Below are 27,241 nucleotides of genomic sequence, written 5' to 3' on the forward strand. Positions count from 1 at the left end.
AGGGATACCCTTGAGGGGGCGGGGCCGGGGCAAGGGGGCGGTGTCACTCCGTTCTGCTGGGGAAGGAGACCCTAAGGGGGCGTGGTCTGAGGCGGAGGGGGCGGGGCCGGGCCGGCAGCGGGGATGGGGCGGGGTGCGCGTGCCCTTGGTCGGGGGGGGCGGGGCGCGGCCGCCCTGCCGGCTCACTATTGGCCAGCGGCTGTTGCCAGCGGGGTCGCGTTGCGACGCCGGCCGCGTTCCGCGCAGCCCATTGGGTGGACCGGCGCTGGCGTCAGCGCAGTGCGGCGCGGGGATTGGCGGACGGCTGCGGTGGCGCTGGGAAGGGCGGGTGGTGGCGGCGGGTGGGCGGTGCCCGGCGGTTGCAGGAGCCGGCGATGGGGCGGCGCGCGCCGCGCTGAGGGGCCGCGGGCGGCGGGACCGCAGGTACCGGGAGGGTTCGGGGGGGTGCGGCACCTGCGGGCGTGGGGAGCAGCAGCCGGACCCGGCCCGATCCCGCGCCCCGCTCCCGGCCGTGTGCCGCGGCCTGCCCGCCGGGGCCGGACCGCCCTCCGGTGCGGGGCTGCGGCAGCGGGAGCGGCGCTCCGGACGGGCCGAGGAGGCCGGGCCGCGGTGCGGCCGCCCTGGGGGCGGGGGCCCGAGAGCCCTGACAGCGTTCCCGGTGCCCCAGCCCCGTGTGGGGGGTGCTCCCCGCCGGCTGTGCTGGCGTGCCGGGGCCGCGGGGGGACGGGCTGGCCCAGCCGCGCTCTCCGCAGCCGCCTCCCCGGCAGCGGCGTGGCCTCTCCGGCGGGAGCGTCTGCCGCCGGCCCCGGGCGCCGTGCGGCCCGGCCGCCCCCGCACCGCCGGGCTCTTCCACCCAGCGCTCGCCTCCAGCGCGCTCTCCCGGGCGGTGCCGCCGAGCGCTGAGCCGCGGCCCCTCGCGGAGGGCCTACGGCGCTTCCCGGGGGGGCGGCGGACAGACATCCCTCCCGGCGGGCGGACAGACAGACAGACAGCCATCCCTCCCGGCGGGCAGCGGCCGGGCTGTTGTGTAGGAACTTCACCTGGGAGAAGAACGCTGTAGGCCCCGAGGTTGGGAGCGGCAGTCGTGGGTCTGTCCGTCAGGCTTTATTTCCCGGGTAGAAGTAGTTATTAGGAAAAGATTTCTTTGCGGGTGGACTCCTGTGCCTGTTTTTTTCTCCTCTTTCAAAGTGCTGCTGGCGCTTGTTCTAATGTGTATCTGCTGTGTGGCGTGGCACAGGGAGCGCGCTGTCTCGTTACAGAGATTTCCCAAGAGAACGAGCCCGGTGTCACAGCAGAACTGAAGGAGTTGCTGCAGTTGTGTGTTGGAGCACCAGCTGTCTTCCTCTGTGGCGTAAGCTGAGAGCTTGTGATTGACTTTTCTTAAACTGGCACCTATGCATCTCTTAAACCAGTTTTCTTGAGACAACTTAACTGCTAGTGACAGAGGCCAAAACTGCTCACTCGTGGGATCTGTCTGAGGTACGAGCCTGTGGCTGGGGTACAGGAAGATGATTATGACACTGGAGGAACTTTTCTCACGGTCTCAAACATTTGCTCTTGTCGTATCAGCGTGTTCTCTATCTGATAGGGAGACCGAGATTAAAAACCAAAAAGCCATACGGTGGCCTTTGACTGAGACTTCGCGCTTATCTGTGCAATTGCCAGTGCTGTGAGTACACGCAGAAACAGTGCTCGCTTAAATGTGGTGTGATGCACCTGCGCTGCGATGCTGCTGCCCCGAGGAGGGTTCAGGCTGTTGTGTGGCTTGTCCTCTCAGAGGAAGCTGTGCAGAGCTCAGATCTCACAAGCGGAGAGATGGGGTGTCTGTCAAGTCAGTGTTGATGATGACAAACTGGAAATGCCAGGGCCAGCCAGAGCAGCTCGGGCTTTTCATCAGGCTTGTTTGCATTCAGCTCAGTGTCCCTGTAGTGTCCGGAGACAAGGCTGTCCTGCCCTGATGTGTGTGTGATGAAGATCTGTCAGTGGGGATGTGCTTCTCATCCCGCCCTGTGCCCTCTGTTTCCTCAGGCTCAAGGGACTGCTCATATCCCCCTCTCAACCCTCACTGTTACCAGCCCTCATTGTCCTTGGGACTCTTGATCCACTCTTCTTCCAGCAAGCGTTTTGTCTCTGTGTCTTTCCCTTCTAATACAGTTTCTAGCACTTTCTCAACCTTTTTCCAGGTTCTTGTCAAGAATGCCTGTGGCGCTGCTGCGGTAGGTCAGCTCTGATGGCCATGGCCAGTCCCCTTTATCCACCCTGCTCTTGGGGACGTTCAACCCTGCTCAGTTGCCAAACTTGCACATGCACAGAGTAATCCTTTTAACAGCTGGATGTTAGCTTTGTCTTTCCAGGGCTTAAGAGTTTGAATGCTTTTTTGCATCTCCAAAGGATTATGGAGACAGCTGCAGGGGAGAGTGTTTGCAGGGCTAGAAGAGCCCTGGTTTTCCAGGCGCATTTGAAGCTGTGATGGTATGTCACCCTTCGGAAACAGAGGCTTGAAGGGAAAGGAGCTGGGACTGGAAAATCCATTTGTTGAGTGCACTGTAAGAGTGAATTTAATAACTCTGGTTGAGGACACGGGGTCTAATTACTCCCAAGCATGCGCAGTGGGAGGGTTACAGGCAGCCTCCGTCAGTAAGGAAGTCTTAACCTTGCCAGGAGTGGACCAGGTGGCAGCCGAGTGTGAGCTTAATGTGTGCGCCATGGACATTAAATACCAGCTGTAAAACCTGGGTTGTCTGTGTGTGGTTAGCTAATTAACACCACTGGCACTTTTCAAGAGGAAACAGGGAAAAAAAGCATTGAAACGAATGGTTTCTTGTTTCTGATGTGTTTGACTGCTCTCTTTATTGCTGTGGAATTGCACCGAGGCTGCAGAGCGGGGTGACCCCATGCTGGACGCCAAGGAGACTGTGCAGATGAGCAGTATTACAAACATACTAATTGTAAACAGCTTCCGACAGTTCTTGCCTTAAGAGATGCTGGAAGAGGGGGCTTTGAAGCTTTCTCATTCCAGGTTATTGATGCTGGCCCGGATCAAGCAAGTGCAGGGCATGATGTTTCCCTCAGAAAAAGTTAGCATAGATTCCTTGAAACAGCATGACCAAAATCAATCCAAAATGCATCCAGCACAAGCTGGGGAACTTGAGGCTGGATATGGGCTCTGAGAATCTGTTAGTCCTGAGGGACTGCAGCAAGTCCTCAGGATGTGACTTTGTAGTAGTTCTGCAGGCAAAGATACAAAGTAAAATGTGCATTTAGAGGCTTTTTTCACTATTGTTTAAAATACCTCAGCTTTTTACACTAAAAAACCCAGAACCTTTTCTTAGGAGATGAAGGGCGGAATCATGCATCCTGAACTATAAACTACAGGATGAGTTTATTTTTCCCCCACTTGACTTGGACTCAGCTTTGGATATTTAGAAAATGGAAACTCTGAAATCTCCAAACTGGGTTGTGTTCCCCCCCCCCCTCCAGTTTAAATTTCATAACTGGTGTGTCTTTTCTGCCCCCCAGTCTTATTTACTCTGGTTCACTTATGCTTCTGCATGCTCTTAGCTCAAACCCTTCCCATGAGAGAGAAATTATCTCCATTTACTTCTGTTTGTCCCCTTGAAAATGTACCAACCACTTCGAAGTTAGTAAGAAATGGGCACAGAGTGTCTGTGATGGAAAAGACAAGCCGTGTGAAAAATATAAAGCTGTGGGTCACTTCTATGTGAAGGAAATGAGCACAGCACCAAATCAACGTCAAGGGTAGGCAAGTGGTTTCCATGAACTTTGTGTAAAATACCTTTTTCTCTGGTGCTAAAACAATGGATTCATCTGTGCTGAGGCACAGTTCATGGCTTATCGAGACAGTTAATGTCCTGCACGTGAATAGCAGGTTCTCCACCTCTCCAGGTCTGGTCTGGTCTTGTTCTCTTCCCAGCTCCGACTGCAGCAGTGCTGTTCCCCTGGGAGAATGCCGTCACACTCGCTCTGTCGTCTTTATGCCAGCTTTGCCGTAGTTAGACGGGGTTGTCTCTAGCTCATCAGCATCGCAGCGACAAATGCAGCTCTGCTGGGAGAGGTGGTTCCCCGCTTGCTGAGCGTTTGGGAGAGTGCTCGGCTGTTTGTCCCGCTGTGTAAAAGCAGGAAAGTGGCTACCGGGCTGCTTACAGTTTGGGCCGCTTTTCCTGGTGGTGGAATATGTGTCTTTATAGCTGCAACAGTTGCAGGTTGTGAGAGCTCTAAGCACTGTGCTGACCCGCAGCTCTTCCTACCTGTCAGCCGTGCAAATGCATTCCGTGCTCAGACCTCTCTAGAATGAGCAGTGTTACAGTTTGGAATCTGTGATTTATTTTCTTTTTTTCCCCATTTTCAACTAAAGTAGGCATCTGTAAGTTTTCTTCCAGATTTTTCTTATCAATTCTAACTAAACTTTTCAATTCCTGATCTAATGCAAGATGATTATGTGTGGTGAACCTCAAGGGCAAGCACACTGTAACTGCTCCTGCAATTTTAATTGGTTGTCATGAAGTCAGTGATAGACTGAAGGAAACATTCTCCTGCTGTTCCCCAAAAGAGGGAAGAGGGGGCAAGGAGCAGTACTGGCTTGGCAAATATAAGTACAAACAAATCAAACCTGGTTTCTAAAGCACTTCTCTGCAAAGAGAGGAATGCACCAAGCTCTCACAGTCTTGGCTTGAACACCTATTTCTTTGTTTGAAGCTTTGAGAGCTTTAGTCCTGTTTCAGCCGAAAGCTGTTTGGGTTTAGATTTGAGAGGGGTGGGAGGGAAAAGGTAAACTAGAATTCTCGACTGTTTTCATATAGAATCACAGAATGGTTAGAGTTGGAAGGGACCTTAAAGCTCACCCAGTGCCACCCCCCTGCCCCGGGCAGGGACACCTCCCCCCAGCCCAGGTTGCTCCAAGCCCCGTCCAACCTGGCCTTGAACACCTCCAGGGATGGGGCAGCCACAGCTCCTCGGGGCAACCTGCGCCAGGGGCTCACCGCCCTCACAGTGAAAATTTTTTTCCTAATCTCTATTCTGAATCTCCCCTCTTTCAGTTTGAAGCCCTCACCCCTCGTCCTGTCACTACATGCCCTTGTAAACAGTCCCTCTCCAGCTTTCTTGTAGGCCCTCTTCAGATACTGGAAGGGGCTCTGAGGTCTCCCCGGAGCCTTCTCTTCTCCAGGCTGAGCCCCCCCAACTCTCCCAGCCTGTCCTCCCAGCAGAGGGGCTCCAGCCCTCCCAGCAGCTCCGGGGCCTCCTCTGGCCCCGCTCCAACAGCTCCGGGGCCTTCTGCTGTGGGCACCCCCCGAGCTGGAGGCAGCACTGCGGGGGGGTCTCCCCAGAGCAGAGCAGAGCAGAGCGCAGCAGAGGGGCACAATCCCCCCCTGGCCCTGCTGGCCACGCTGCTGGGGATGCAGCCCGGGGGACGGGGGGCTTTCTGGGCTGCCGGCGCACATTGCCGGCTCCTGGGGAGCTTCTCACCCACCGACACCCCCAGGCCCTTCTCCTCAGGGTTCCACTCCATCCATTCTCTGCCCAGCCTGGAGTTGTGCTTGGGATTTCCTGACCTACGTGCAAGACCCTGCACTTGGCCTTGTTGAACTTCATAAGATTGGCACGGGCTCATGTCTCCAGCCTGTCCAGGTCCCTCTGGATGGCAGCCCATCCTTCCAGCGTGTCAACTTCTCCACAGAGCTTGGTCTCATCGGCAACTTTTATTTCCTCCCAGTTTTTCTTGTACTTCCCTGTAGACAAATTGATCGAGACCTATGTCTCCAGAAGAACTAGGAATGCAGCCTAAGGATGACATTGTGGACTTAATTGGGAGAGAGACTGGGATTTTGCAGCACTGATATCAATCGTGAAGTTTCCCTTTGGGATTAAGGAGGGAATTTGTAGCTGCAAGGAGTGGGCAGAAGGGAGACACTGGTGAAAGCAGCTAGGATCAGCGAATCTTCCTCTTCGGCTCACTGTGGAGAAGGAGGATGCTCTCAGTTGGTACCCGCTTTGGAGCTTTTCAGATGCAGATGGGTGGTGGGGCTGAAGGCTGTGGTGGTGCCTTTGCTGGAAAACTCTTTGAAAACTGAGTGTGCTAAAGAGATCTGTACAGTGAAATACCTAGGTTGGAAAATATAAATAGGCAAGTTAAATTCCAGATCAAATATCTGTTGGAGGACCAGCGTGCTGCCTGGTTTGGAGCAGTGGTTGCGTGCTGGCCGCGCGCTGCTCTGAGCAGTTGGAGCGAGCAGGGCTGCTGCGTGCTGGCAGGGGGGTTGTTCCAGCTCTAGTTTGTCTCCAAGCAGAGCATTATTGTTTGTACAACAGTGTAAATGGTGCTTTATAAACCAAGGAGGAGAACGTTCCTTGCAAGTTCTTCCTGGCATGGGATTCCCGGTCCTGAAATAATGTTTTGCATCCTTCTGAGTAATGCCCTTTGAGGGACTGACCGGTCCAACGTTGTGTGGGCGCCTCTGTGTTAATCTGGTGCGTGCGTTACTACTACACTAAAATTGTGGGGTTTTTTTTTCTGATGTATTACCCAGAGCTGAAAAATCCATTTGTTCGGAATAAACTGAAGCTGCCTGGCAAGCGACTGCGTGGGACTGGGGAGCCCTTGAGCTTTGGCGTTGCTGCAGATGCTGCCTCTCTTCAAAGGGGAGCCCTCTGAAGCGATAGCGCTAGGAAGCGGAAGGATTCTCACGTTGTTGCTGCTGTTATTTTGGTAGAGGACACGGGCGCAAAGAGAAATGAGCGGCCACATGGCTCTGGTGCCTTCAGGAGGCAGCGCCGCTCGGTGGGAGCAGGGCAGGGATGTGCTGGTGGGTGGTGGGACGGGTGTTTTCCCCACTGATGGGCAGCACTTCTGCGAGCGTTGCTTTGTGAGCATGACGACCGATATTTTTCACCCTGGTTCATGATTTCAAGCAAACTTTCAAGTCTTACTAATGCATTTCTCTTTCCCGACAGAGAGTGATAAAATGCAGAGGGAGGTGGGCACAGGGTCCATGTAGTTGCATTCCGTAGGGAATTGTGCTGCTGTTCTCTTCTAAAAGCTGATGTCTTTTGAATACTTGGAGGAGCAGCAGGTGTTTCTCACGTCCCAGCTGGTTTCCAGTTGTTTCCTTATGAAACTTGTTATTAGAATAGCTGAATGGCTGATTTTTCTGGTTGGAGATACCCTCTGCGAAGAATTTTCTCCTCATGTTGCAATTCGTTTTTCCAGATGTTGGTAATTAAAATGCAGTAAACTTTCCTTTCATATGGTCTTGTGGCAGATAACAAGTCTCAGAAGATCTGAGATAACTTTGTTGATTTTGGCACTCCAGCTGTAACGCAGGGCCTTTCCCCAGTACAGCTTGCAGCAAGAAAAAAAATCATCCTTTAGGCTTTGCATTTTTATAGTCATCTTTTTCTCAACATGTAAACTTGAACCTTTTGCTTCTTTTTGAATAGAGTAAGTTATTGTTATATATTAGGCAACGCTCTTTTAAAATAATGTTTGATTGAAAAACAAGGGGGTGAACAACATGAGTATCATCTGTGCCAGTCGCTAGTTTGCCACTGCCGCGAGACACGGCGATGAAGTGCAGCTACTGCGGATGTTGAACAAATATGTTGAAAGTTTTGGAGAGAAGGGATGTGTGTGGATGCAGGTTTTGGGAAAACAACAGTATATTGATCACAAAGTCTCACTGCGATATTTTTTTACCAACAGGGAATAGAAGTCAGATCCTGGCAATGTGTCCATTTGAAAAAAAAAAAAAATAGAATAAATCATATTCTGTGGGAGACTGTCTCTTCATCTGTGTTTGGAAAACAAACTCATTTGCCATCAAACCATAGTCTAATCAAGACTTCAGAGAGCTAGAATATGCCTAAGTAGTGGCTTGGTGTCAAGAAGTTTTGATCATTTGGGGCTAGCGGGAGCCCAGTAAGCGAAGGCTTGCCGGAGCATTTCCCTGCTGCTGCGTTGAGTTACTGGAAGAGTTGAGAGGCAGCTGAGTCGGGTCCCTGGCAGTGGTAGATAATGTACAAATGTGACGAAGACAGGAGTCCAGAAAGGCTGCTTCCGAGAAGCGTCTAACCTCCTCCTGGGTGTTACATGGTTAAACTCGGAGAATCTTATGGAAGTTTGAGGTTCAGCCCCAGGGACCAGGCAGGTAAGCCTCTGGGGACAGCAGTGACGATTCATGGTATCTCAGCCTGTATGTTTTCCTGTTAAAGGTGTAGGAGGAGGTTATTCCTGGTGTGATGCTTTAATAGAAGCTTCACAAGGTCCCAGGATGTTGTCCCTTGATTATTTCTTTTGCTGGCCTTTTGGGGGTTGTTTTGTTTTGAGCCTTGGGGCAGGTCGGTCCCATGACTCTCCGATTCACAGCATTGCTCCACTGGCACTGTCTGAAGAGCAAGTTAATGCTCACGTTTTTACAGCGCCTCCTGTAACTGCAACTGTCAACTGAATGTCACAGGCAAGGCAGGAAATGGAGAAGCTGCCCGGGGAGAGAACTGCTTTCCTGTGTGTTATCTACCAAATTTTAAAGTGGTTTCAAAGCTGTTGTGTGGCATCAGATCTTCTTTTGAGTGTTGGGGTATATGTCATGAAAAGCTGTATCATTTTTCTCACTAGACAGGGCTCATTGCACCCTGACTTGTCGGACTGTTGCATTCAGGTGACTTCCAAGCACATGAGAGCAGAATTCCCTCCTCTGTGCCCGAGGCCACCTCTGGTGAAGCTTTAGAGCCGCCTTCAGCAGATGGATCAAGTGTGGGAGGTTGTCGGCTGGCTTTTCGGGTACTTTTAAAGTGTTATGCAGCAGACCTGCAGTGTATCTTTTGGGAGTCAGATAGTCGACGTACAAAATCATGGACTTTTTTGAAAGAACAAAATCATGCTGATGTCTTCAACCCTAAACAGAGAGTACATTTAAACGAACAAAATTGAAAAAGAAAGCCCTGCAGCAGTTTAGGACCAGTTCTTGAGGTTTTTTTTTGTTGTTATTTTTTTTTCCTTTCTTTAGATTAAACCACTTGTGCAACCTTTTAAGAGTAGCAGGGAGGACTTCAGGCCACTCATCGCATCCTGCCCGTGTATATCTTTGGTGGTGGTACCTCAGGGTGCAGAATCACTGTGGGTGTGAGTGTCTGAAGGCCAGAGCTTGCCCTCCGTGATGTAGAGGAGGTGGTACCCTGCCAGTCGCCCACGGCACGGGGACTACAGGTATACTGGTTAGGGACTGCAGCCACCCGCAGCAGGCAGAGCCGGGTGCTGGAAGACATGTTGCAGGCCTGGGATTGGACTTGGGCTGTGGGAAGACGCGCGTTAGCTGGACGAGACAGCGTGTGTGGGAGCAGGTGCTTAAATGTGGTGAAGGAAGCAATTCTTTGTACTTGTCGCCCTCAAGAAGTTTGTGTTCAGGTGATCTAATGCTCCAGGATTTGGGTTTTCACGGTGAAAACACTGATGTTTGGAAATGCCCTTTAGCAACTGAAAACCTTCGGTTCACTAATGATGTTTGCAGGATCGTATGATTAGAAAACACCATGTCTGCATGTCCAGGTTAGCGAAAATGGATTTGGAAAGCAGGCTGGGTGGCCGTGTTCTGGGGGTTAAACGTCAGCTTGCGTGAGCAGCAGTTGGAGCTTTGGTGATCTGCACACAGTGAGTGAGTTATTAACTAATTGTTTTTAAAAAAAAAAAAAAAAGAAGGTACTTGCGTACAGATGGGTGGGTTATGTTGGCTACACAACTTGGTTATCTCCTGGCAGCACTGTAGTGAGATGCCGGGTCTTGGTTGCGGAGATCGGGGAAGTGGGTTGCTCAGTGAAAGGAACAGACTTAGCCGCTGGCAGCCTTGCCAGGAGGTGGGTTTTTTTCTTGGTGGAGATGTTCCAGGGAAGCTAATCTGCACAGAAGCTGGTGCATATGAGCTGCACCCGAAGAAGGTGGAGCTGATTCTATTTCCAGTTTGCTCTGCATCCCGTCAAAGCCTCAGAAATGCTCCGAGGGTTCACTCCGGTTAAAATACTCATCATGTGGACTGGCCACGAGCAGCCCCGGAGGAGCCACGACTTGTACCTAACAATTCCCCTTTGCTGTGATGGTTCGGCCTCAACCTTTCCTGTTGTTTCTCATCTTTGTGGCTTTGATCAAGGTATTCATCTGGCCTGCTGTGGTTTCCCTGTCTGGTAGAAATAACTGTCTTACCGGGCTGCAAAGTCTAAACGAGCACAACAGAGCCGGGGGACCCTTTAGCTCCTTGTCTTCTGCTTGTTCCTGCTGGGCACGTCTTCTGGATGGTCCAGCCCAATCCCTGCAGTCCTGAGCTGTTCAGTCATTCGAGGGAGTTTGGAAACCTCTGTCGCCCTGTGGATGATATAAACTGGGTGACATGTCATGTTGCGATGCCTGGAGATGGACAAGGCGGGTGTTTCGCTGGCATGTTTTGCATAAGTCATGTAGCAGGCGGGATCCTGCACCAGCACCGTGGGCTCTGCCTTGGAGCGGCAAAGAAGCACCAGCTGCTCTTCAAGGAACCGGCTCCTCTCGCTGCACGTGTTTGAGTTTTGGAGTCCTAGTGCATAACTCGCTCTTCTGAGCCAACTTTCCACAAACAGGGTTTGTTTTTCTTCAATCTGAGTAATCTCTACAAACTCAGCCCTTTATATCCTGGATCTGCTCAGAAGCTGAGGATACAAAATGTTGCTGAGAAGAGACTTCTGATTTATTTGCTCATGTCTAACTGCAGCAGCAGAGGGCATATTGATAATAAACCCAATGTCTCAGAGACTTTTTTTTTTTAAATGAGAACAAGAAATGTATCCCCAAGGAATGGGCTCAGAAATCACAGCTGCCCAGAAAAAAACAGTGTGTGGTTCAAACCAGCTGTTTGGGTCTTGATTCCTGAGTTTTTGGTGCTTCTGCTCTATAATGTTGGGTTTGGGTTCGATGCACTGTTGACAGTTGTGAGAGACCGTTGCGTGTTGATGAGCTGAGCCTTTAGGGAGCCAGGAAAGGGACTGGCTTGGCTGTACACTGTGGTTCATGTTCAGCTGGGTACAAAATTGGGACTGGAGTGCACTGCAGATGTTATCTTTGGATTTCAGTTAACTTCCTCACTAACTGTATCCATGAAAGTCTTGCTGCTTTTCCTTTGTATTTGCTGAATGGCATGAGTCAGATATTAAAGCAGTGACTTAAGGTTCCGCCCTGGGATGGACCCCGACAAGGAAATGCCAAATAACTTGTAATAGAAAACTGTGCGTTTCCTGATGGACTGCAGGGTGGCGATTCCCTTTCAGCCCTGGATAGGGCTGCCAGGGCGAGGACACGGTGCTGCCTGTATCTGTCAGCTGTGGAGCACAAAGAGCCTCAGTATAAATACTCCCAGGACACAGGGAGTGAGGGCAGTTTTATTCCAATTCACAAAACGGACCTTTTTCCTCTGGACTTAAAAATAAACAACATTTTGGCTGAACAAATGGAACCGACCTTTTTATTAAAAGCATATATCTTCTCATGCCTGGTTCAGTAAGAGGCTTTTAAAATTGAAAGACCTCCTTAACTTGCAAAACAGCTGACTTAAGTCATTCCAATAGCATTTATCATCTTACATTTTGCTCCTTAAAGTTGGAAAGCTTGTAGCCTTTTTTTTTTTTAAAAAAAAAAGAAAAGTGGCTCTAACCCTGTGTGCTCTTTGCACAGGTGGAGGGAGAGGCTGAGTCAAGGCAACGCTGAGACTGTTAAGTTCATTTTTAAGTTGACAAAAAGACTCCCATTTGTTTCGATGGGGATTGACCTGCCCACAAGCTGAAGCCTATTCCTGTTCAGATGTGGAGAAAGGATTACAGATAGTTATCAAGAGCAGCTTTAATAAAGGGATTGGAAACTCTACTAGAAATTAGAAAATCTGTCACTTGAGGGGATGCTGCGGAAGATGGCGGCTGGTGATGCGATGCGATGCCAGCGAGTGCGCGCTCCCTCTTGAACACATTCACCGTGAAGGGAGCCGTCCAGACAGATGAAGTCCTTGGTTGTGTAAGAGTTGCTTCATTTCAAGACACGGACGAACACTTGTGCGTACCCAAATCAGTGTTTTTAGGGCTTTGGCGATCACGTTCTCTTACTGGCTTTTTGTTTTCTTCCTCTGTAGTCTGGCCAAGCTTCCAACCAGGAACAAGCCCTTGTTTTCTTTAGCTATTTTAGTTTGATTTAGGCTTAGCTGAACCTGACAAAACTGCAGTTTCATGGGAATGTTTGACTCCTGTTGTGCACAGAGATCTCAAAACAAAGAAGTGTTTCCTTGGATGGGGTAGCAAAGGTTTGTTTGCCTGCTTCTACCTCCAGGAGATGGGGATTGAAGATCTCCCCCCCTTCAGTTAAATAAACCTAATTATTTTCATATTTCTTCTTTGGTAAGTTTTGGGGTTGGGTTTATTTTTGTTCGGGGTTCCTCCCCTTCTCTCCCCTCCCCCCCCCCTCCCCGCCCCAACTTTTTATCCTGTTCATTGCTTTCATTTGAACTTCGTTTTGGGTTTGTTTCCCTCTTGAAATCCAGCCACCGGGATGAGACACCATTCCAGCTATGATCCCAGCAGCACTGGTGCACAGGGATTACTGTGCGTGTCTTACATAAGGCAGTCCTGTTTACAGACACGAGGATTTTGGTCTTTACCAGCAGTACGATGTTGTTGGCTTGTGTTCAGCTTGTGACTAATTGTGACCCCAGTTCTTTCCTTCTGCGCAGCCGCCTCTTAGGGACTGGGCTAAAGGAGATTGGAGAAAATGGGATTTTTCTGAATCTGCAAAGCATGCCTGTCCTTGGGATTGAGATCTGCAAAGCATGCCTGTCCTTGGGCAAGCTGCTGCCTTCCCTCAAAGGCAGAGAGCTCTCCCGTCTGCACGGAGCTCACCTGAGCCAGCTCCTGGTTTGTCACTTTGGGCTTTTTCCTCTGCATCTTCTCCCCAATTCTTGCATTTGCTACTTGTTCCTTGTGTTCTCTTTGCTGGGTGTATCAGAGGTGCCGAAAAACGTGATGGTGTGCTTTTGCTGTTTGCACGTGGCTGTTCTAAAAATCACGATCGGTCTGAACCAGTGAAAGGGAAAAGAGGGAAACCGGCCTGCTGCCCTTTCCGTGGAGCTCTGGGAGGATTTTCAAGTGGTTTTGGGTGGTTAATACCCGCACATTCGCTGTTGGGACGTACCACATGGGATGTGGAAACAGAAGCGTGTGCATTTCCGTAAGGAAATAAAAAAAATGGAAACTCAAAGATGGGGCAGATGGGGGAGCCTTTAGAGTTTGGTGGGATGGCTTTAAAGGGCTCAGAAAGCACCTGAAGGCACCTGAGAGAGGGGACTCCCCGAACTGAGGCACGCAAAGTGGTTTAAGTGCCGTGTTCAGGCAAAACTTCACAACTTTTGCAGAGGGTATGAGCATAAGATTTCACGATGGCTCTAGCCAGAACAACACGGGCCCGTGAGGCTTCTCGTTGCCTTCCCCATCTCTGCGTCGGCATGTTTAGTTTGAAAGGCTTCGTCAGGTTAAAGGGTGGGTATCAGGAATTCTCTCTGGGAAAGGCAAATTTGCAATTCTGACGCTAAATTATGTAAGTAGGACACTTGGAGCCTTAATTTTATGGTACGGCAGTCTCACAAAGCCTATTAAAGGGGACGGAATAAGAGCAAAACCTGCGGTTGTTGGGTCCCCGGGGTGCTGCCGGCCCGAGCGGGGCTGGAGGAGGATGATGAGGGGAGCTGTGCCCTGGCCGGGTGGCCCACAGTACCACACTCTCACCGCAGTGCTGTTCCTGCAGGTCTCCGTGCCGCCGGTGCTGGGCCCGGGGCAGAGGGGCCCGGAGCTGCCATGACGACGGGGGATTGCTGCCACCTCCCCGGCTCCCTGTGCGACTGCCCGGGCAGCGCGGCCCTCTCCAAGTCAGTGGAGGACTCGGACATCGGTCGCCCACAGTACGTCACACAGGTCACCGCCAAGGATGGACGGCTCCTCTCGACGGTGATCAAGGCGCTGGGCGCCCAGAGGTAAGGCGGCTTCAGGGACGGGGATGGGGAGGACCGCATCTGAGCTTTTTCTCCCTCTTCTTTTTGTGGCTCCTGGGCTAGAGGGAGACATCAAAGTCTTTTTGTGAAGGAGTTCACTAATATTGAGTGCAAATCCTGGTTAGCCAGATGCTTCCCAGGCCTGTGCTGTCTTTGCGGAGCTGATGCTGGTCACCTCTGCTGGTTGACTGGAACTCACGTGTTCACCAGAACCCCCCAGGCCTGCAGGCGCACCAGCGTGGGCCGGCTCAGGCTGCCTCTCGCCACGTGCCTCCACCAAGTCCTTGCTGAGCAGCAGTGAAGGTGGGACACCATGCTAGCAAAGGCAGTGTTCATGGAGGTGATTTAAGGGCCGAAAATGGAGCGCAGCCCCTGTTCCAGGATGGTCATGGAGTAAACACACGGTGTCAATTTGCAGCCCCAGGGAGAGGAGGGTGTTTGCGTTGCAGGAACTGTGGTGTCCAGCTATTGCTAGAGGGGATCTATGGCAGCTTCACTTGCTCAGGCTCTTCGTGATGTGACTTCTCATCGTGTATTTTGAGCAGCTTCCAGAGCAGAGGACACTTGGCAGCATTGTTCGGTCTAGCTAGTGAGACCAGTCCCATTTTGTGTTCAAATCCTGTCCAAACAGCTGGTTTTGTTTTTTTTTCAGTGAATTTGGCGAAACGTTGATGAGGTGTGAAAGCGGTGAGTGCAGACATGGGGGAGGACAGTAGGAAAGCTAGATGAGTTCGGAGGCAAATGTGATTGCTGTATCTAGCAAACCTGGAGCAGGTCAATAAAAATGCGAGGGGAACAAAGCTTACTCTCGAACAGATAGGCTTGGGGAGAAGTTGTGCAGCCCCTTAAAACTTGCGGAGGTGTAAAAAATCGTGTGGGGAAACCTGGGATTACAAGTTAAAAAAAAACCCCAACGTAACAGGATTCCTCATGTGAGTGTCTTCATGGGACACCAGTTTGTTCATTTTGGTGGTGGTGGATTTCAGTCTCTTCTTTGTCACCGGCATTTAGCAAAGTGAAGCCAGGAGCAGCGTGACTGTACTGGAAGGCTGAATGAGTGATACAGTCTCTACAGCCTGCTGGAAAATTGTGTTTGAGGGTGTATCGTGTGGGAGTGTGACCAGGCCCCCTCCCCCTCCAGAGAGGAAGGAAGGAAAATGGAGTCTGATAAGAACTTTTTTTCTTGCACTGTCAGCAAATTTTTTCCTTCTGGGTTGTTTATTGGTAGCCAAGGTTATATTAATGCAATGGAAATATGAAACTTCTCAAACAGGAAGAGAACGGATGAAATATCTTACAGATGCTTTTCTTAGGAAATAACAGATGCATGAGAACACTGGAGGCTTGCAGGTTTTTTTGGTCTGTCCCTGTCACTAAGGCTGTGCGAGCGGACTGTAATTTTGTCATTCTGATACAGCACTGAGCTTTATGGCAATCGTCAAATAATTCAGATTGGAAGGGAATTCTGGAGGACATCTGTTCCAGCCTCCTTTCAGAGCAAAGCCAATTTCAAAGATGGATCAGACTGCTTAGAGCCTTGTCCCGATGCAGTGTTCAGTATCTCTGAGGATGGACTTTCCACCACATCTCCAGACTCCTGTTGCAGGGATTGGCGCAGCTGAAGAAGTCCCCTAAATAAAAGGCACGTGGAAATGAGGAGAGAACAAGGGTCAGTGGTTCACCAGTCATGTGTGGCAGAGAGAAGGGGATGGTGTATGCTGCTTCACAGCCTTAAATATGATTAAAAAGTCCAATTGGGATGAAACCTGCTAAACGTTGAGTTGAAAGTGGTAGAGATCTCCTATGGTGCACCAGGAGAGGAGTCTTGCTTCTCCTTTAGTGAGCCGACAGGCACTTCCTCGCTGGCTCTTCTCTTCCCGTCATGTCCCATCAAGTTTTTTCCCCAGTGCGCTCCTTTTCCTTGCACCATGTTTCCATGTCTTGCTCTTGCTTTCTGTTTTGTCTGGTTGTGTAAATTCATGGAAGTAGCGCTGCTGCTTTTGAAGATTGCAGATTGCTTGTTCTGACTGTTGTGTTGCAATCCCACAAACTTCTTTTGCAGACAGATGTGGGGTTTTTTTTAAAGTCAGAATAGCAGTGGAGTATGAACTGTGAGACGGGATCAGTGTGGCTTTTGTACTGTCAGCAATCTGTGGAAAAAGGTGATAGCTGATATAGCTCACCTGGATTTCAAGAGGGCATGCAGTAGGGTCTTTGAAATAAATATGTTCCTTTTCTCACCCTCCCTCCCACCCCCAAATCTGTGCAACTATGGATGCAAGAGAATGGTGGTTGTGTGAAAGAAATGGCTGGTGGGAAGGTGGTGAGATCCTAGTGAGTGGCTGGTTTTCATGGTCCAGGGATGGTAGCCCTGCACTGGGCCTCTGCTCTCTGGCACTTTATTCCTAAATTATCTTGATGAATGGCGAACACTGAAGAGATGTACTGAATTGCTGAGAGTAGCAAACTTTGGTGTTTAGAGCCATTTGAGGTTTCCCAGGGAGCCCAAGACATCCTCATTTTGGGGCTGGCAGATGTGGCACAGGACTTCTAGGAAACCTGTGCCTTCAGATACCAGCTGGGATACCCTCGGACCTAAACTGCAGGCTAAAATAATAGTTGCAGTTCGGTGTGCAGTGATGCTGGTGGAGAACAATAGTCTGGGATTTACATATGTGTTCATGGGTTTGGAGGAAGGAGATCTTGGGCATGTGGCAGTTAGGTGCAGCAGTAACCGAAATGCAAATAAGATGCTAAGATTTAGGAAAGCAATGAAGAACAGAACACAGTCACTGCAAAAATCCCTGGTGTCCCCGCATCTTAAAGGCTGTAGCTCTGGGCCATGCAGTTCTAAAAAGGTGTTTCAGAAATGCAAGAGGTAGAGGAAAGGGTGGTGAAGGTGATCAGAAAGGTGGATGTGTTTCTCTCTAAGGCATGACTGAATAGGCTGGGACTCTTCTGATCGTGAAAGGGGTGACAGAGCAGGCATTGATGGAGGTCTGTAAATCTGGGGGTGTGTGGAAAACATTGTCTTGTACAGGGTAGGAATTAGGGGATGGTACACAAAACAAACAAATGAGAGGTTTCAAGTGAAAAGGAGTTGGTTCTTTGTGCCACTAGAGAAAGTCCTTGCTACGGTAGGACACTGGATACTCTGAGTTTACATAGGCACAAAAAAAAAGTCTTCAGTTTGTGGTGGAAATTTGTTGTATGAATATCATCTGTTACACCTGAGCTAATGGTTGCTGGATGCTGGAGCAGTAGCACTAATAGTCCACAGGCAGTGGTGCCAGTTGGAGGTGTGAGGGAATATCTTGGGAGCAAACGGGTGGTTCGAGTGCTATCAGCAGTGCAGGCTTCCTGGGAGGAAGGTTGCAAGTGTCTCTGAAAGTCTTTGGTGCTTCTCTTGATCTGGTTCTGTGAGGTCCCAAGAGAGCAGATCTTGAGCATCATCAAAGATATTTCATTCTGTAGTTGAAACTTCTAGGCAAGGAGGGGGTGAGAAGTGGTTGTTGTGGAAGCACCAAGGCGTTTCTGCAGTCAGTTAAAGCCCCAAACGCTGCAAAACGGCTCTCTGCGTGGCGGTGTGCAGATAGGATGCCGAGGGAGTTACTGCACTGTGATGGGCAGAGGGTTTGTATGCCAAGAACTTAGTCTGGGTGACTGCTTGCCGTGAAATATGTTGTGTCCTCGGAGAGCTGAGTTTCCAGGGTAAATGTAGTTGTGTCTTTAGATATCGCTGTTCCTTACGCAGTTACTGCTAAACCCAGGTTGCAGAGCAGAGGTGGGGTGAGAGTGGGAAGGTGATCTGATAAATGCGACTATGATTGCAAACCTCTTGAGTGGCTCCAGGTGGCTGGGGCCACGCTGTGACTAGCGTGGATCATCCGGCTTTGCTTTGGGCTTCTGGATTTGCATCAGTGCTTCAGGGTTGGTTTCAAGCCCGGTGTCAGCCTCTCTGCTTGCTGTGGAGACTGTGGGACGTGTGCTGTGGTCCCTTCGGTGGCCAGCTGAGCTGGCCAGGCTGACATGACGGCTTCTCCTGGGTGTTGTGATGCTCGTCAACACGGCTTCCAGCTTTTACTGACCTAAAATGTCCTGGGTGCCTCCACGCTCCCTTGAGACTGGTTTCTCGCTGCAGCGGGCTGCTTTGGAGAGTCACAACATGCTCTGCCACTCGCTGCCTGCTGTGCATGCGCCCTTCTGGGGCTTGGTGGGATCGGACCCTGTTCTCTGATGCAGCTGTATGGTTCTGCCTGCTCTGACCGTGATTTCATTCTGTTTGTCTGCCTCTTTAGTGACGGTCCCATCTGTCGAATCTGTCATGAAGGTGGAAATGGGGAGGGACTGCTTTCCCCGTGTGACTGCACAGGAACACTGGGCACCGTGCACAAGAGCTGCCTGGAAAAATGGTTATCCTCCTCCAACACAAGTTACTGTGAGCTCTGCCACACAGAATTTGTTGTAGAGAGAAGACCGAGACCTTTGACAGAGGTACCACTTTCTTCCTGCTTCACTTTTATTTCCTTACCATTTGAGAGAAAATGACTGATTTGCCCTGCTGTCCTTGTGGTTCTTGCTGTCTGCTCCTCCTCGCAGTACCTTAGCACTCACAAAGAACAACTTGTTTAGAGAGATGAAGTCTCTTATCAGGTGACGTAGTTGCAAAAATGCAGTAGCGATGTTTGAGGCAATTCGTACCTGTGAACCCCCCCATGCTACCTGCCGATGGCAGGCTGTAGGACTGTGGAAGACATTGCACCTGTAGATATACTTTAGTGTCTGAGCATCGAAATGCAAAGGTCACCGCATGACCTACTGAAATAAGAAGCTCTCAGAAATATTCCTTTTTCCTGTTAGTTTTAATCTTATCTCACAGTGTTACATTAGTGCAGCTCTCTTGCGTGTGACTTCCTTGTCATGTTCTGCTCTGAAAAGTGAGCTGTGGCGATTGCTGATACTGTTCATAAAAGACCCGTTCTCCCTTGACTAATACTGATGTGTGCTTCAAAGCCTTCGGGTCTTGCTCCTTCCTGCTGAGCTGTGGTGCCTTGCCACTGCAATGTGTTCCCCCCAGTCGAAGGAGAAAGCAGGACATGGCTCCGCCGGTCCTCGTGTTCTTCTTTGCATTGACTGTAGGGGGACCAGGTCCCCCTGATGGTCCTGATGGGTCCATCAGCTTCCCAGAGTTGGAAAGTACAATCTGGGCTCTGGGTGGTGGGTTCGGTTGGTTTTGTTTATCACAAGGCTCTCTTCATTCCCCTGTTTAGGCAGTCTGCTGTGCTCACATTTCAGACTTTCTTTGGCCCCTGAAGTTTATAGCAGCTGCCTGTAATGAAGCCCTTTACATGTGGGGTACAAGGGCAGCTTGGACCAGGCCATCTTCTGACCTTAGAATTCGAGTGTACAACCCCAAAGAGGAATAAGTAAATCAGTGAGTTACAGTACAGGAGGCTGTAACAGTTTGTTTTAGAAGAGGGTTTAATTTGTCTAAATCTGTTAGAGTTGTGTTGGCAGGTTAGCAGGCAACGTTGATATGGCTGCAGTGTCTGACGGTGCTGCGGGACCACGTAGGCGGGTGTTGCTGGCACACCTGAGGTCCAAGCTGGAAGATCAAAGTAAGGTCCTGCAGCCCTTGCTGCCCGCTCCCTGTGCACACCCCAATCGCTGCCTGTGAAAGAGCAGGCAGGCCCTTCCCCGTGCCAGCTTGCCGCTAGGTCGGGCTTGGGTGTTCATTCACCGCGGTGCGCAACTGCAGAGAAGCATCAGTCTGCTGGTGGGGGTTTACAGTTAACAATTTTGGGAGCCCTCCCCCAGTACTGCAGCCATCAGCAATGAGAGAATTGGGAAAGCATCATCTGGAGTCGCCACTGCAAATACTCCAATTGTTTGCGTGCATCCTGTGCCTGCAGGGTTTTTCATCACGCGCCTCCCTGGCTGTGTTTGCGCTACGGCACATAGTTCTGGGGTTTGTTTCAAAAGTTACTTACCCTGTTCATAGCGTTTCAAACCAATGCAAAGCAGCGCTGCTGCTGCTGCACCGTTGTCGGCGAAGCTGCAGAAGGAGGTCTTTGAGCTGATTCTAAACAAGAGACTCCTGTTACCTGCCAGCTATCGGAGGGCTGTCGGTGCCTGCCACCAGAAGTGTATGTGTGGGGAGGTGGGGGTTAATTCTGCTTTGTAACGGTGACTGCTCCTGTCTGCTTTCTCCTTTCCCCTTGCTCCCTCAGTCAGATTAAAACGGAGTTACAATTGCAATTCTGAGTTGTTTTTCCCATCTCTGTTTCCATTCCCATCAATTCTAGAGGTTATTTCCTTTCCTTTCCCACCTCCCTCTGGAAGCGATACCTGCCCCCTCCTCCTTCCTGCGGTCCCCAGCTCTCCTTTCCACACTCCCATCTCCTCTGTGTGCCCAGCGAGCCTTGAAGGGGAAGAGAACCCCCCGACTGGGGAAGCATTCGAGCTTCAGTTTGCAAAATTGATATGCAGTTTTAATGAGGCTTTAGGCTACAGTACTAAACCAAACCATGTATTTAGCAAAGCAATTTGTAAAAGAGCATTACGTCAGTGGTTAGTGCTGTCTGAATCTTATCGCTTTTCTCCCAGCTGCTAAAACATGTAAAATGGCTCTTTGACCAAAAACTCTCAAATGGTTGTTTCAGAAGTTGGAAGCCACTGCTCCAGAGCATTTGGGAAGGGCTCTATCTTGGCTTTGAGGACACGGTGCAGGCAAGCCCAGGAACAGTGAGCTTGCTAGGGCTTATGAGGGCCAAAATTTTGAGTGCAGGTTTCAGATGTTTTAGCTTAAGACCTAGTAAAGTATTCATGCCCAGAAACAAACATGTGGAAGTGCGTTTAGCTGTAGTTCACAGATGATGTAGCACCTCGTAACTAGTACAGGCTTAGAAAACTGCATACTTGAATAAAAGCTCAAAGAGCAGTGTGTATTGGAGGAGTTTCTCCTCTGATGCTGACATCTGTGCCTCCAGCAGGCAAGAGGAGCTTGCTGGGACAGTGCCACAGGAAAGTCATGGGTCCTCTGTGTCCTTTCTTGTCTGTACTCCAAGGTGGATGAGTGAGCAGCCTGGGACAAACAAATTTTAATTCATGTTGAAATCTGTGAAGACCCCCTCTGAACTGGAGCCCATTAAGGGTCTGGTGACCAACAAGCAATCTGTGAGTGTTGAGAGGTGATGGGTGGGCAGCATTTAATGAGCCTCAAATGCAAGAGAAATGCCACTGCATTTTCAGAGAGGGATAGACCCCTCGAGCTGTTACTGATAGCTGTCAAAGGCTTTGGGATGTGAATTATTTGTTACTTCTCATGTTTGGGGACTTTATGTGAGCACAGCGAAGGGCATGATCTGCCCTGGTCTGGTCTCTGCTGTGGAGGCTGGTAAGCACTTGATGGAAAGTCTCCAGTTAGCCGGCGAGAGTGATCCCTGCCGTAGAGCAGTCTAACGTGCAGCTCACCATCCTCACACAGCCCTAGAGCAATTCCCTTGCCTGCGGTTCATCGGCAGCAAGCTTTTTCCCTGGCTTGAGGAGCAGCCTGTAGCCTGGTTTAATAAACCCCATGGTAGCAGCCTGCGCTTGCTCTTTCCCGGGGCCAGCAGCGCTTCCCCACCACGCGATGGAGTGCTGCGAGCCCAGTACAAGCCACACCGAGCATCGTGTGTGCACGGGGTGAGGCACGCGGGTGCGCCGGGTCTCCGTACAACGCCATTTGGCTGATTGGTGTGTGCACTGCGTACCCGGCACGTCGCCAGGGGAGGGCTCCTGCTAGAGTGAAATGGCTCACCTGGCTGGATAGACTGCCTGGTTTTGCTGTACCCCGCTGTAAAACACTCTGATCCCTGCCTGGAGTCTGGGGAAGACATCCTGGAGTTCAGTTTCTCGTTTGCCTTGGGAGCTGGTACAGCCGCTCTGAGCTTCTGCACCGCTGCAACCCGTGCTGGCCAGAAGCAGCGGCAACAAGCATGAGTAGCCCTGTGATGTTCGGTTGGGCTTTTTGTTTGCTTAGAGACCAACTGACAGAACACGGCCGCTTGCAGAAGTGTGCCTGCTGTTAGCAGAGGCTCTGCACTAAGTCTGCCCTTCTTCTCTTCTGAAAGAGCTGATAACCGCTTCGCCAACTTGCTGGCACTTTCCATTTATACCCTCCGTCTGCAGTCTGGTGTAAACTCATCCCCAAGCCAGATGAGGCCAAAACTCCTCACCAGATACTTTTGGGAAGTGTCATCCCCAGGTTGTTAATCTGTTTCTGAGAAGAGGGTGAGGGAAAGAGGCTGCTTAGTCATTTAAAAAATGACAAGGTTCCCGCAGCTGCCTTATCTGAGAAATTCTCCGCCCCTTCTTTGCGGGGAGGTGGGGGGAGTGTTTTGAAACTTTTGGGGAAGTGATGCTCATGTGCAAGTGTGCTGTTCAGGAGCTCTGATAAAAATCCGCTGTTCACCAAATTAAACTGGGAAGTCAAAAGAGAAATTAGCGAGCAGAGGAGGATAAATGGGATTGAGAGTAGGACTGGGAACGATGCGGGAGTGTGCTTTATGGCAGTGGTGGTGGTGAAAGGCTATCCAGGCATCCTCGCTCTCTTCTGCTGCCGCGTGGCCACTGTGAAACCCGTAAGAGAATAAGGTGACATGCTCCTTGCTGGTGTTGGTCCTCACAGGAGAAAGCAGCTAGCTCTTGCTGTTTGCTCTGCCATATCCTACCTTTTCCGAACTCTCTGTGTGTGCTTGAAGAGCCTTCAGAAGGCGAAAGGCTGAGAGCTGGCTGTGGGCTGGAGGAGGCGTTTTGGTGAGTGCTGGGGGAAGCTACGTGGTCAAGTTGAAATGCTTCTGCAGAAGCTGCAGAAAGTTCTTGGAAGTCAGGAAATGCCTCAACCAAAAATGCCTTAGTTTTTACTTCAGTCCTCTTGTACCTCTGCGTTAGAGTGTGGTCTTTACATGGTCACAGGCTGCGTTTTCCAGGATCAGCGCACGGGTGAAAGATGCTCACTAGCTAACTTTGTTTATCCCGCTGTGTTGTGTGGCCGTGTGCTCTTGTATCCCTGTTCACAAGACAAAGTTATTCATTTCCCCAAGGGCTTCTCTGGGGTCCTTATTGCTGTGATAGCTGAGCGCTTCGCAAACAGTAATTTAGTTTTGCCGCTTCCTTTAGGGAGGAAAGACGGCAACCTTGTTCAGCATGGATTACAGAGAGTGTTTTAGTAGAATTGGATTTTTATTTTCTTTAAGCAGCCATTTATTTATGTTGTGGTCTGTTCAATGTAAAAATAGTAACTGTTCGTTGCCAGTGTACCTGATCTCTGAACTGGGAGCGGGGGCACGGCTGAGCCGGGAGCCAGCTCTGGCAGTCACGGGCTGGCCCACGGGTGCAGAGAGGATATCTCCTGCAGTTCAGCCTAGTTCAGTTATTTTTTAACTAAGCAGCTGGTTGAATGCTGGAAAAAAAAAAAAAACCCGAACACAATAGGCTTTTGTTAACTGTTAGACTGTGAGCTTGGTGAGCTGAGCGCTTTTTTGGGGGACATGTTTTGCACTACGGGTGAAGGTGGAGAGTTGAAGCGCAGTCCCGGGTGCCTGGGGAGGGTCTGCAGGCAGAGGTGCAGGATGCTGCCGCGATGGTGCTGGTGCTGTGAAAGGACAGAGTGGCTTCGGCTTGGCTCTCTGAAATGGTCTCCAGCACAAGAGGGTTGTGGACTGGGGCTCTCGAGTGAGGAGCACGTCCCCAGCAGAGAATGAGATGGCCGAGCCTCGGAGAGGGATGGCTTTCTAGTACTTGACTTTTCTACATCAATGTTAGTTTAACGTGCATCTGTATGTTTAGAGGGAAGTGATCTGAATCCATGAGACTCTAGCCAGCATGGCTGGCATAGTCAAAAAGTGCAAAATAAGGTTTTGTGTTACCTGGAAGACTTCAGCAGTTGATAGTTAGATGAAATGTTCAAACCGTACGTTGCAGTGCACACAGCTTTCCTGGAACAGGTAGTTTCTTCTTTGTTAAGCACAGAAAAAATGCACAGTTACTGCCTAGGATTCATCTTCAGGAAACATCTGTATCTTTGCTGTCCAGACCATCATAGAAGAAGGAGGACAGGCCTTTGGAAACGAAGCATTGCTTCAGTCTATACGGCTCTTTCTCCCAGGCCACGAGTGGTCACCCGGTTCACTACGCAGGGTGGGATTTATTTGCCCTAACTTTTTACACCTTAAATTTGCCTCAGCCAAACCTTGTTCTTTAGAGTCCTATAGTCTATGAAGAGAAGGAAATGCCTCGTGACCAATTAATTCCTGCTTCCTTGGAAACTTAAGTTAGCATGGGTCAACTTGTCTGGAGGTGCCTGCTTTGCTCTGGCTCTGGGAGAACCAAGGTGAGTACTGTCGCAGGCAGCTCGTCGTACCAGTCTAAATATCCCCCCCCTTAGCATTCTTCCTTCCACATAAACTCCTTTCTTTGGTCTGCAGCTAAATCCATCACAAACCTATTTTCTCTTATAAAGAGCCCTCCCTGCTGAAGACGTTTGTCCTGTAGGATTTGGGGCAGAACTGCATGGATTGAGACATTTGGTGCTGTACTGGATGAACTGTGTATTTCTAGAAGGCGTTACCGAGGGTGACGCCATGGCTTTGGTCCTGCAGCCACGACAAGCGCTGCCCTTCTGCACAGCTCCTGGTCTCCTCCCTGGCCGCAGCGCGCTGCCCACAGGGTGAGGTGGGACCCCGGCCCGGTCTGTTTTGTGTACCTGAGCCCGCTCCTGCCCATCTGCCCTCTTTGCTTCCCCAGGTTACCAGCAAAAGTATTTCCTTTCCATGGCCGCCCGGTTATGTGTATTTTGCTGTGGCAGTGATCCTCTCATTTCTCTTTTCAATTACATAACTGCTCATGAAGTGTTCCACCTTTAACCAACTGTTGATTTTGTTCCCTCTGAGTGTTTCTAAATGGGCTTAAGAGAAACATCACCTCTGCCCCCCCCCCCAGGGACTCCCGTTCCAGGCCGTATGCCTGTGCTGCCGCTCAGCTTTGGTTTCCCATCTCCTTTGGCCCATGGGACAGGCGCTGCCTCCTCGGCCTGGCGTGATCCTGGCGTTGGGCAATCGGCGCTGCGGGTCCGTGCCGAACAGCCCAGGTGTCCACGTGGAAATGTCCCGTGCTGGCATCAGAGCAGCAGCTGTTTAATCCCAGCAAAACGTCAGTCCCCGTTAAAGAGGAAGGATGTAGTTCTGTGCACACATCCTACGGAGAGGAACATGGGGGTTACAGGACTCGGCTCTGAGAGTGGACATGAATTTCTGGTGCCGAGGTCAAGGCTCTGCCTTTGCTGAAACTATCAGGATGTCAAAAGCCAACACATCCTGGTGGTAAAAACTAGTAAGTGTTACGCATGACTTGTTCATAATGCTTCTCTAAGCATTTAATACCTTTGCTAAAGAGAAGCTCGTTGGAGACAGCTCACTAATTCCAAAAGAGGTTTCTCTGGTGAATCAGTCACCACCGGAGCAGTTTAGCCACACCCTCTGCTCCCATATTTCTGTCCTTGCAAGCAGGTCTCATGATGGAGCCGCAGGAAAATTCTGCTTCCGTGTCTTCAGTGCTGGTGCTTTCCTGCAACATGTGTGTTAACATGCCTTATTTAAAAATGGCAGGGCTGGTAATAATTGTGTGTCCTTATGCCTCTGCAAAACAGCTCCTTCCAAGGGTATTACGCAGTACAGGACACTGCCATTTTTTTGCTCCTACTGTTTTTCTTTGTGTTTTATTATGCAATTTTGTTTTAAAGATGCTTATTTTTCACCGGCTGCTAATACTTTTGGTTCACTTAAGCTGGATATTTTATATAGGTCAGTGGATTTTTTTTTTTTTTTTGTCTCATAAGGAAAGTACGATTTCCAAACACAACTGTCGCCTGCAACAAAGCATGTTTGAAATTCTCAGAGATGTTTGCTTGGCTGTTTGGGTCACGCTGGAGTATGGGACACCTCCTGTGGGTCTGCCACGTGCATTCTTTCTGCTCCGTCTCACTAGTCTCCCATACCTCTGGAGCTGTGGGAGGTGCTGCTGGGGCGTCTCCCGTACAAGCAGAGTGAGGCTTGCAAGGAGCAATAGTGATGTTCCTATTACTCCTGCTTTTGTCATTGGGAAAAGAAATTTTGGCTCTGGGCGCAGCGCCTGGTGCAGCAATCGCTGTCCCCCTTCCAGTTCAGAGAACTGAGATGTGACGTAAGCTCTCCTAAACTCTCCCCCACCCTTTCTCCAGCCTTATCTTCCTCGCAGACAGACTTTTTTCTTTGCTTTCCTTGAACTCTTCTGCTGAACTCCCTGCGCTGTTCTGTCTCGTCTGTGCTCCTCTGCCCTCTTCCCCAGCTGGGCTCTCTCCTTTCTCAGTGCAAGCCTATGTTACGCTCCTGCATCTGGTGAAAAACAAGTCACTCCTTGCTCCAGCTGAGTCCCATTCCTCTCTCATCTTTTCCTTTCTCTCTCTGCTTGCATTTGCTGTTTGGAGATGCTCTTTTCGGATCCCACCCCAGATCCTCTTGGTATTTCTCTGTGCAGTCCCTGGCACCGCTCTGCAAACCTGGAATGGCCTCTTTGGGGTCAAAACTAAACACTTCATCCCTGCGCGCTTGGCACTTAGCAGCACTAGTCTCCTCCTTACGTGTCCATCTTCACCACTTTGCCCAGCCCTGTCTGTGCCCTGAGCATCTAGAGGACCTGCTACCAGTGGGGTTTCTCTGAGGTGCAGCTGCTGGCGGTGCCGTGATCTCGTATTTGTGCGTGTCGTGGCATTTCCCGTGGTGAAGCCAACCACAGAAGCACCTGCTGCTGTGTAGGAAAGTATCCTGGTGACCTGCGGCACTGCTTGGGTTGATTCCACTCCTGTCCACCATTTCTAGCGCTCCTGCAGCTCTTGCTCTCCTTGGGTCGGCGCAGTGCCCTGTGCTTCCCAGTGGCTGGAGCAGGGCTGAGTGCTGGAGTGAAGGAAGGCTCTCATGCCCGCACAAGGAGAGATTCAGCTTGTTGAGGCTTGTGGAGTATTGACAGCACGTAGTTGCACAGTGGGGAAAGGAGGATGAGGAGGAGCAACTCTGCTCCGCAGCATTTAACTGCCCTGCTTGCAGGGCTAGGGGTGTTTCTGGGTCTTGGCTTCCTGAACTCTGGGTACTTTGTCAGAAAGCATCCCT

General features: G+C 50.5%; 1 protein-coding gene across 2 annotated transcripts in view; it reads left to right on the forward strand.

Moving 5' to 3' along the window:
• The first annotated feature begins 348 nt into the window (after nucleotides 1–348).
• The window catches only part of MARCHF2 (membrane associated ring-CH-type finger 2), a 38,199-nt gene continuing 11,306 nt past the window's right edge, over nucleotides 349–27,241 (forward strand). The window contains exons 1-3 of one of the 2 annotated variants that reach the window (XM_082495527.1): nucleotides 349–423; nucleotides 13,814–14,039; nucleotides 18,356–18,551. In XM_082495527.1, coding sequence (XP_082351653.1) covers nucleotides 13,864–14,039; nucleotides 18,356–18,551 — 372 coding nt within the window. In that variant the 5' untranslated portion in view covers nucleotides 349–423; nucleotides 13,814–13,863. Of the gene's footprint in view, nucleotides 424–13,677; nucleotides 14,040–18,355; nucleotides 18,552–27,241 lie in introns of those variants that run through there. The other variant, XM_082495526.1, reaches the window with a different exon arrangement.

Source organism: Vanellus vanellus (assembly GCF_965231255.1).
Source record: "Vanellus vanellus genome assembly, chromosome: 25".
NCBI classification, from domain to species: Eukaryota; Metazoa; Chordata; class Aves; order Charadriiformes; family Charadriidae; genus Vanellus; species Vanellus vanellus.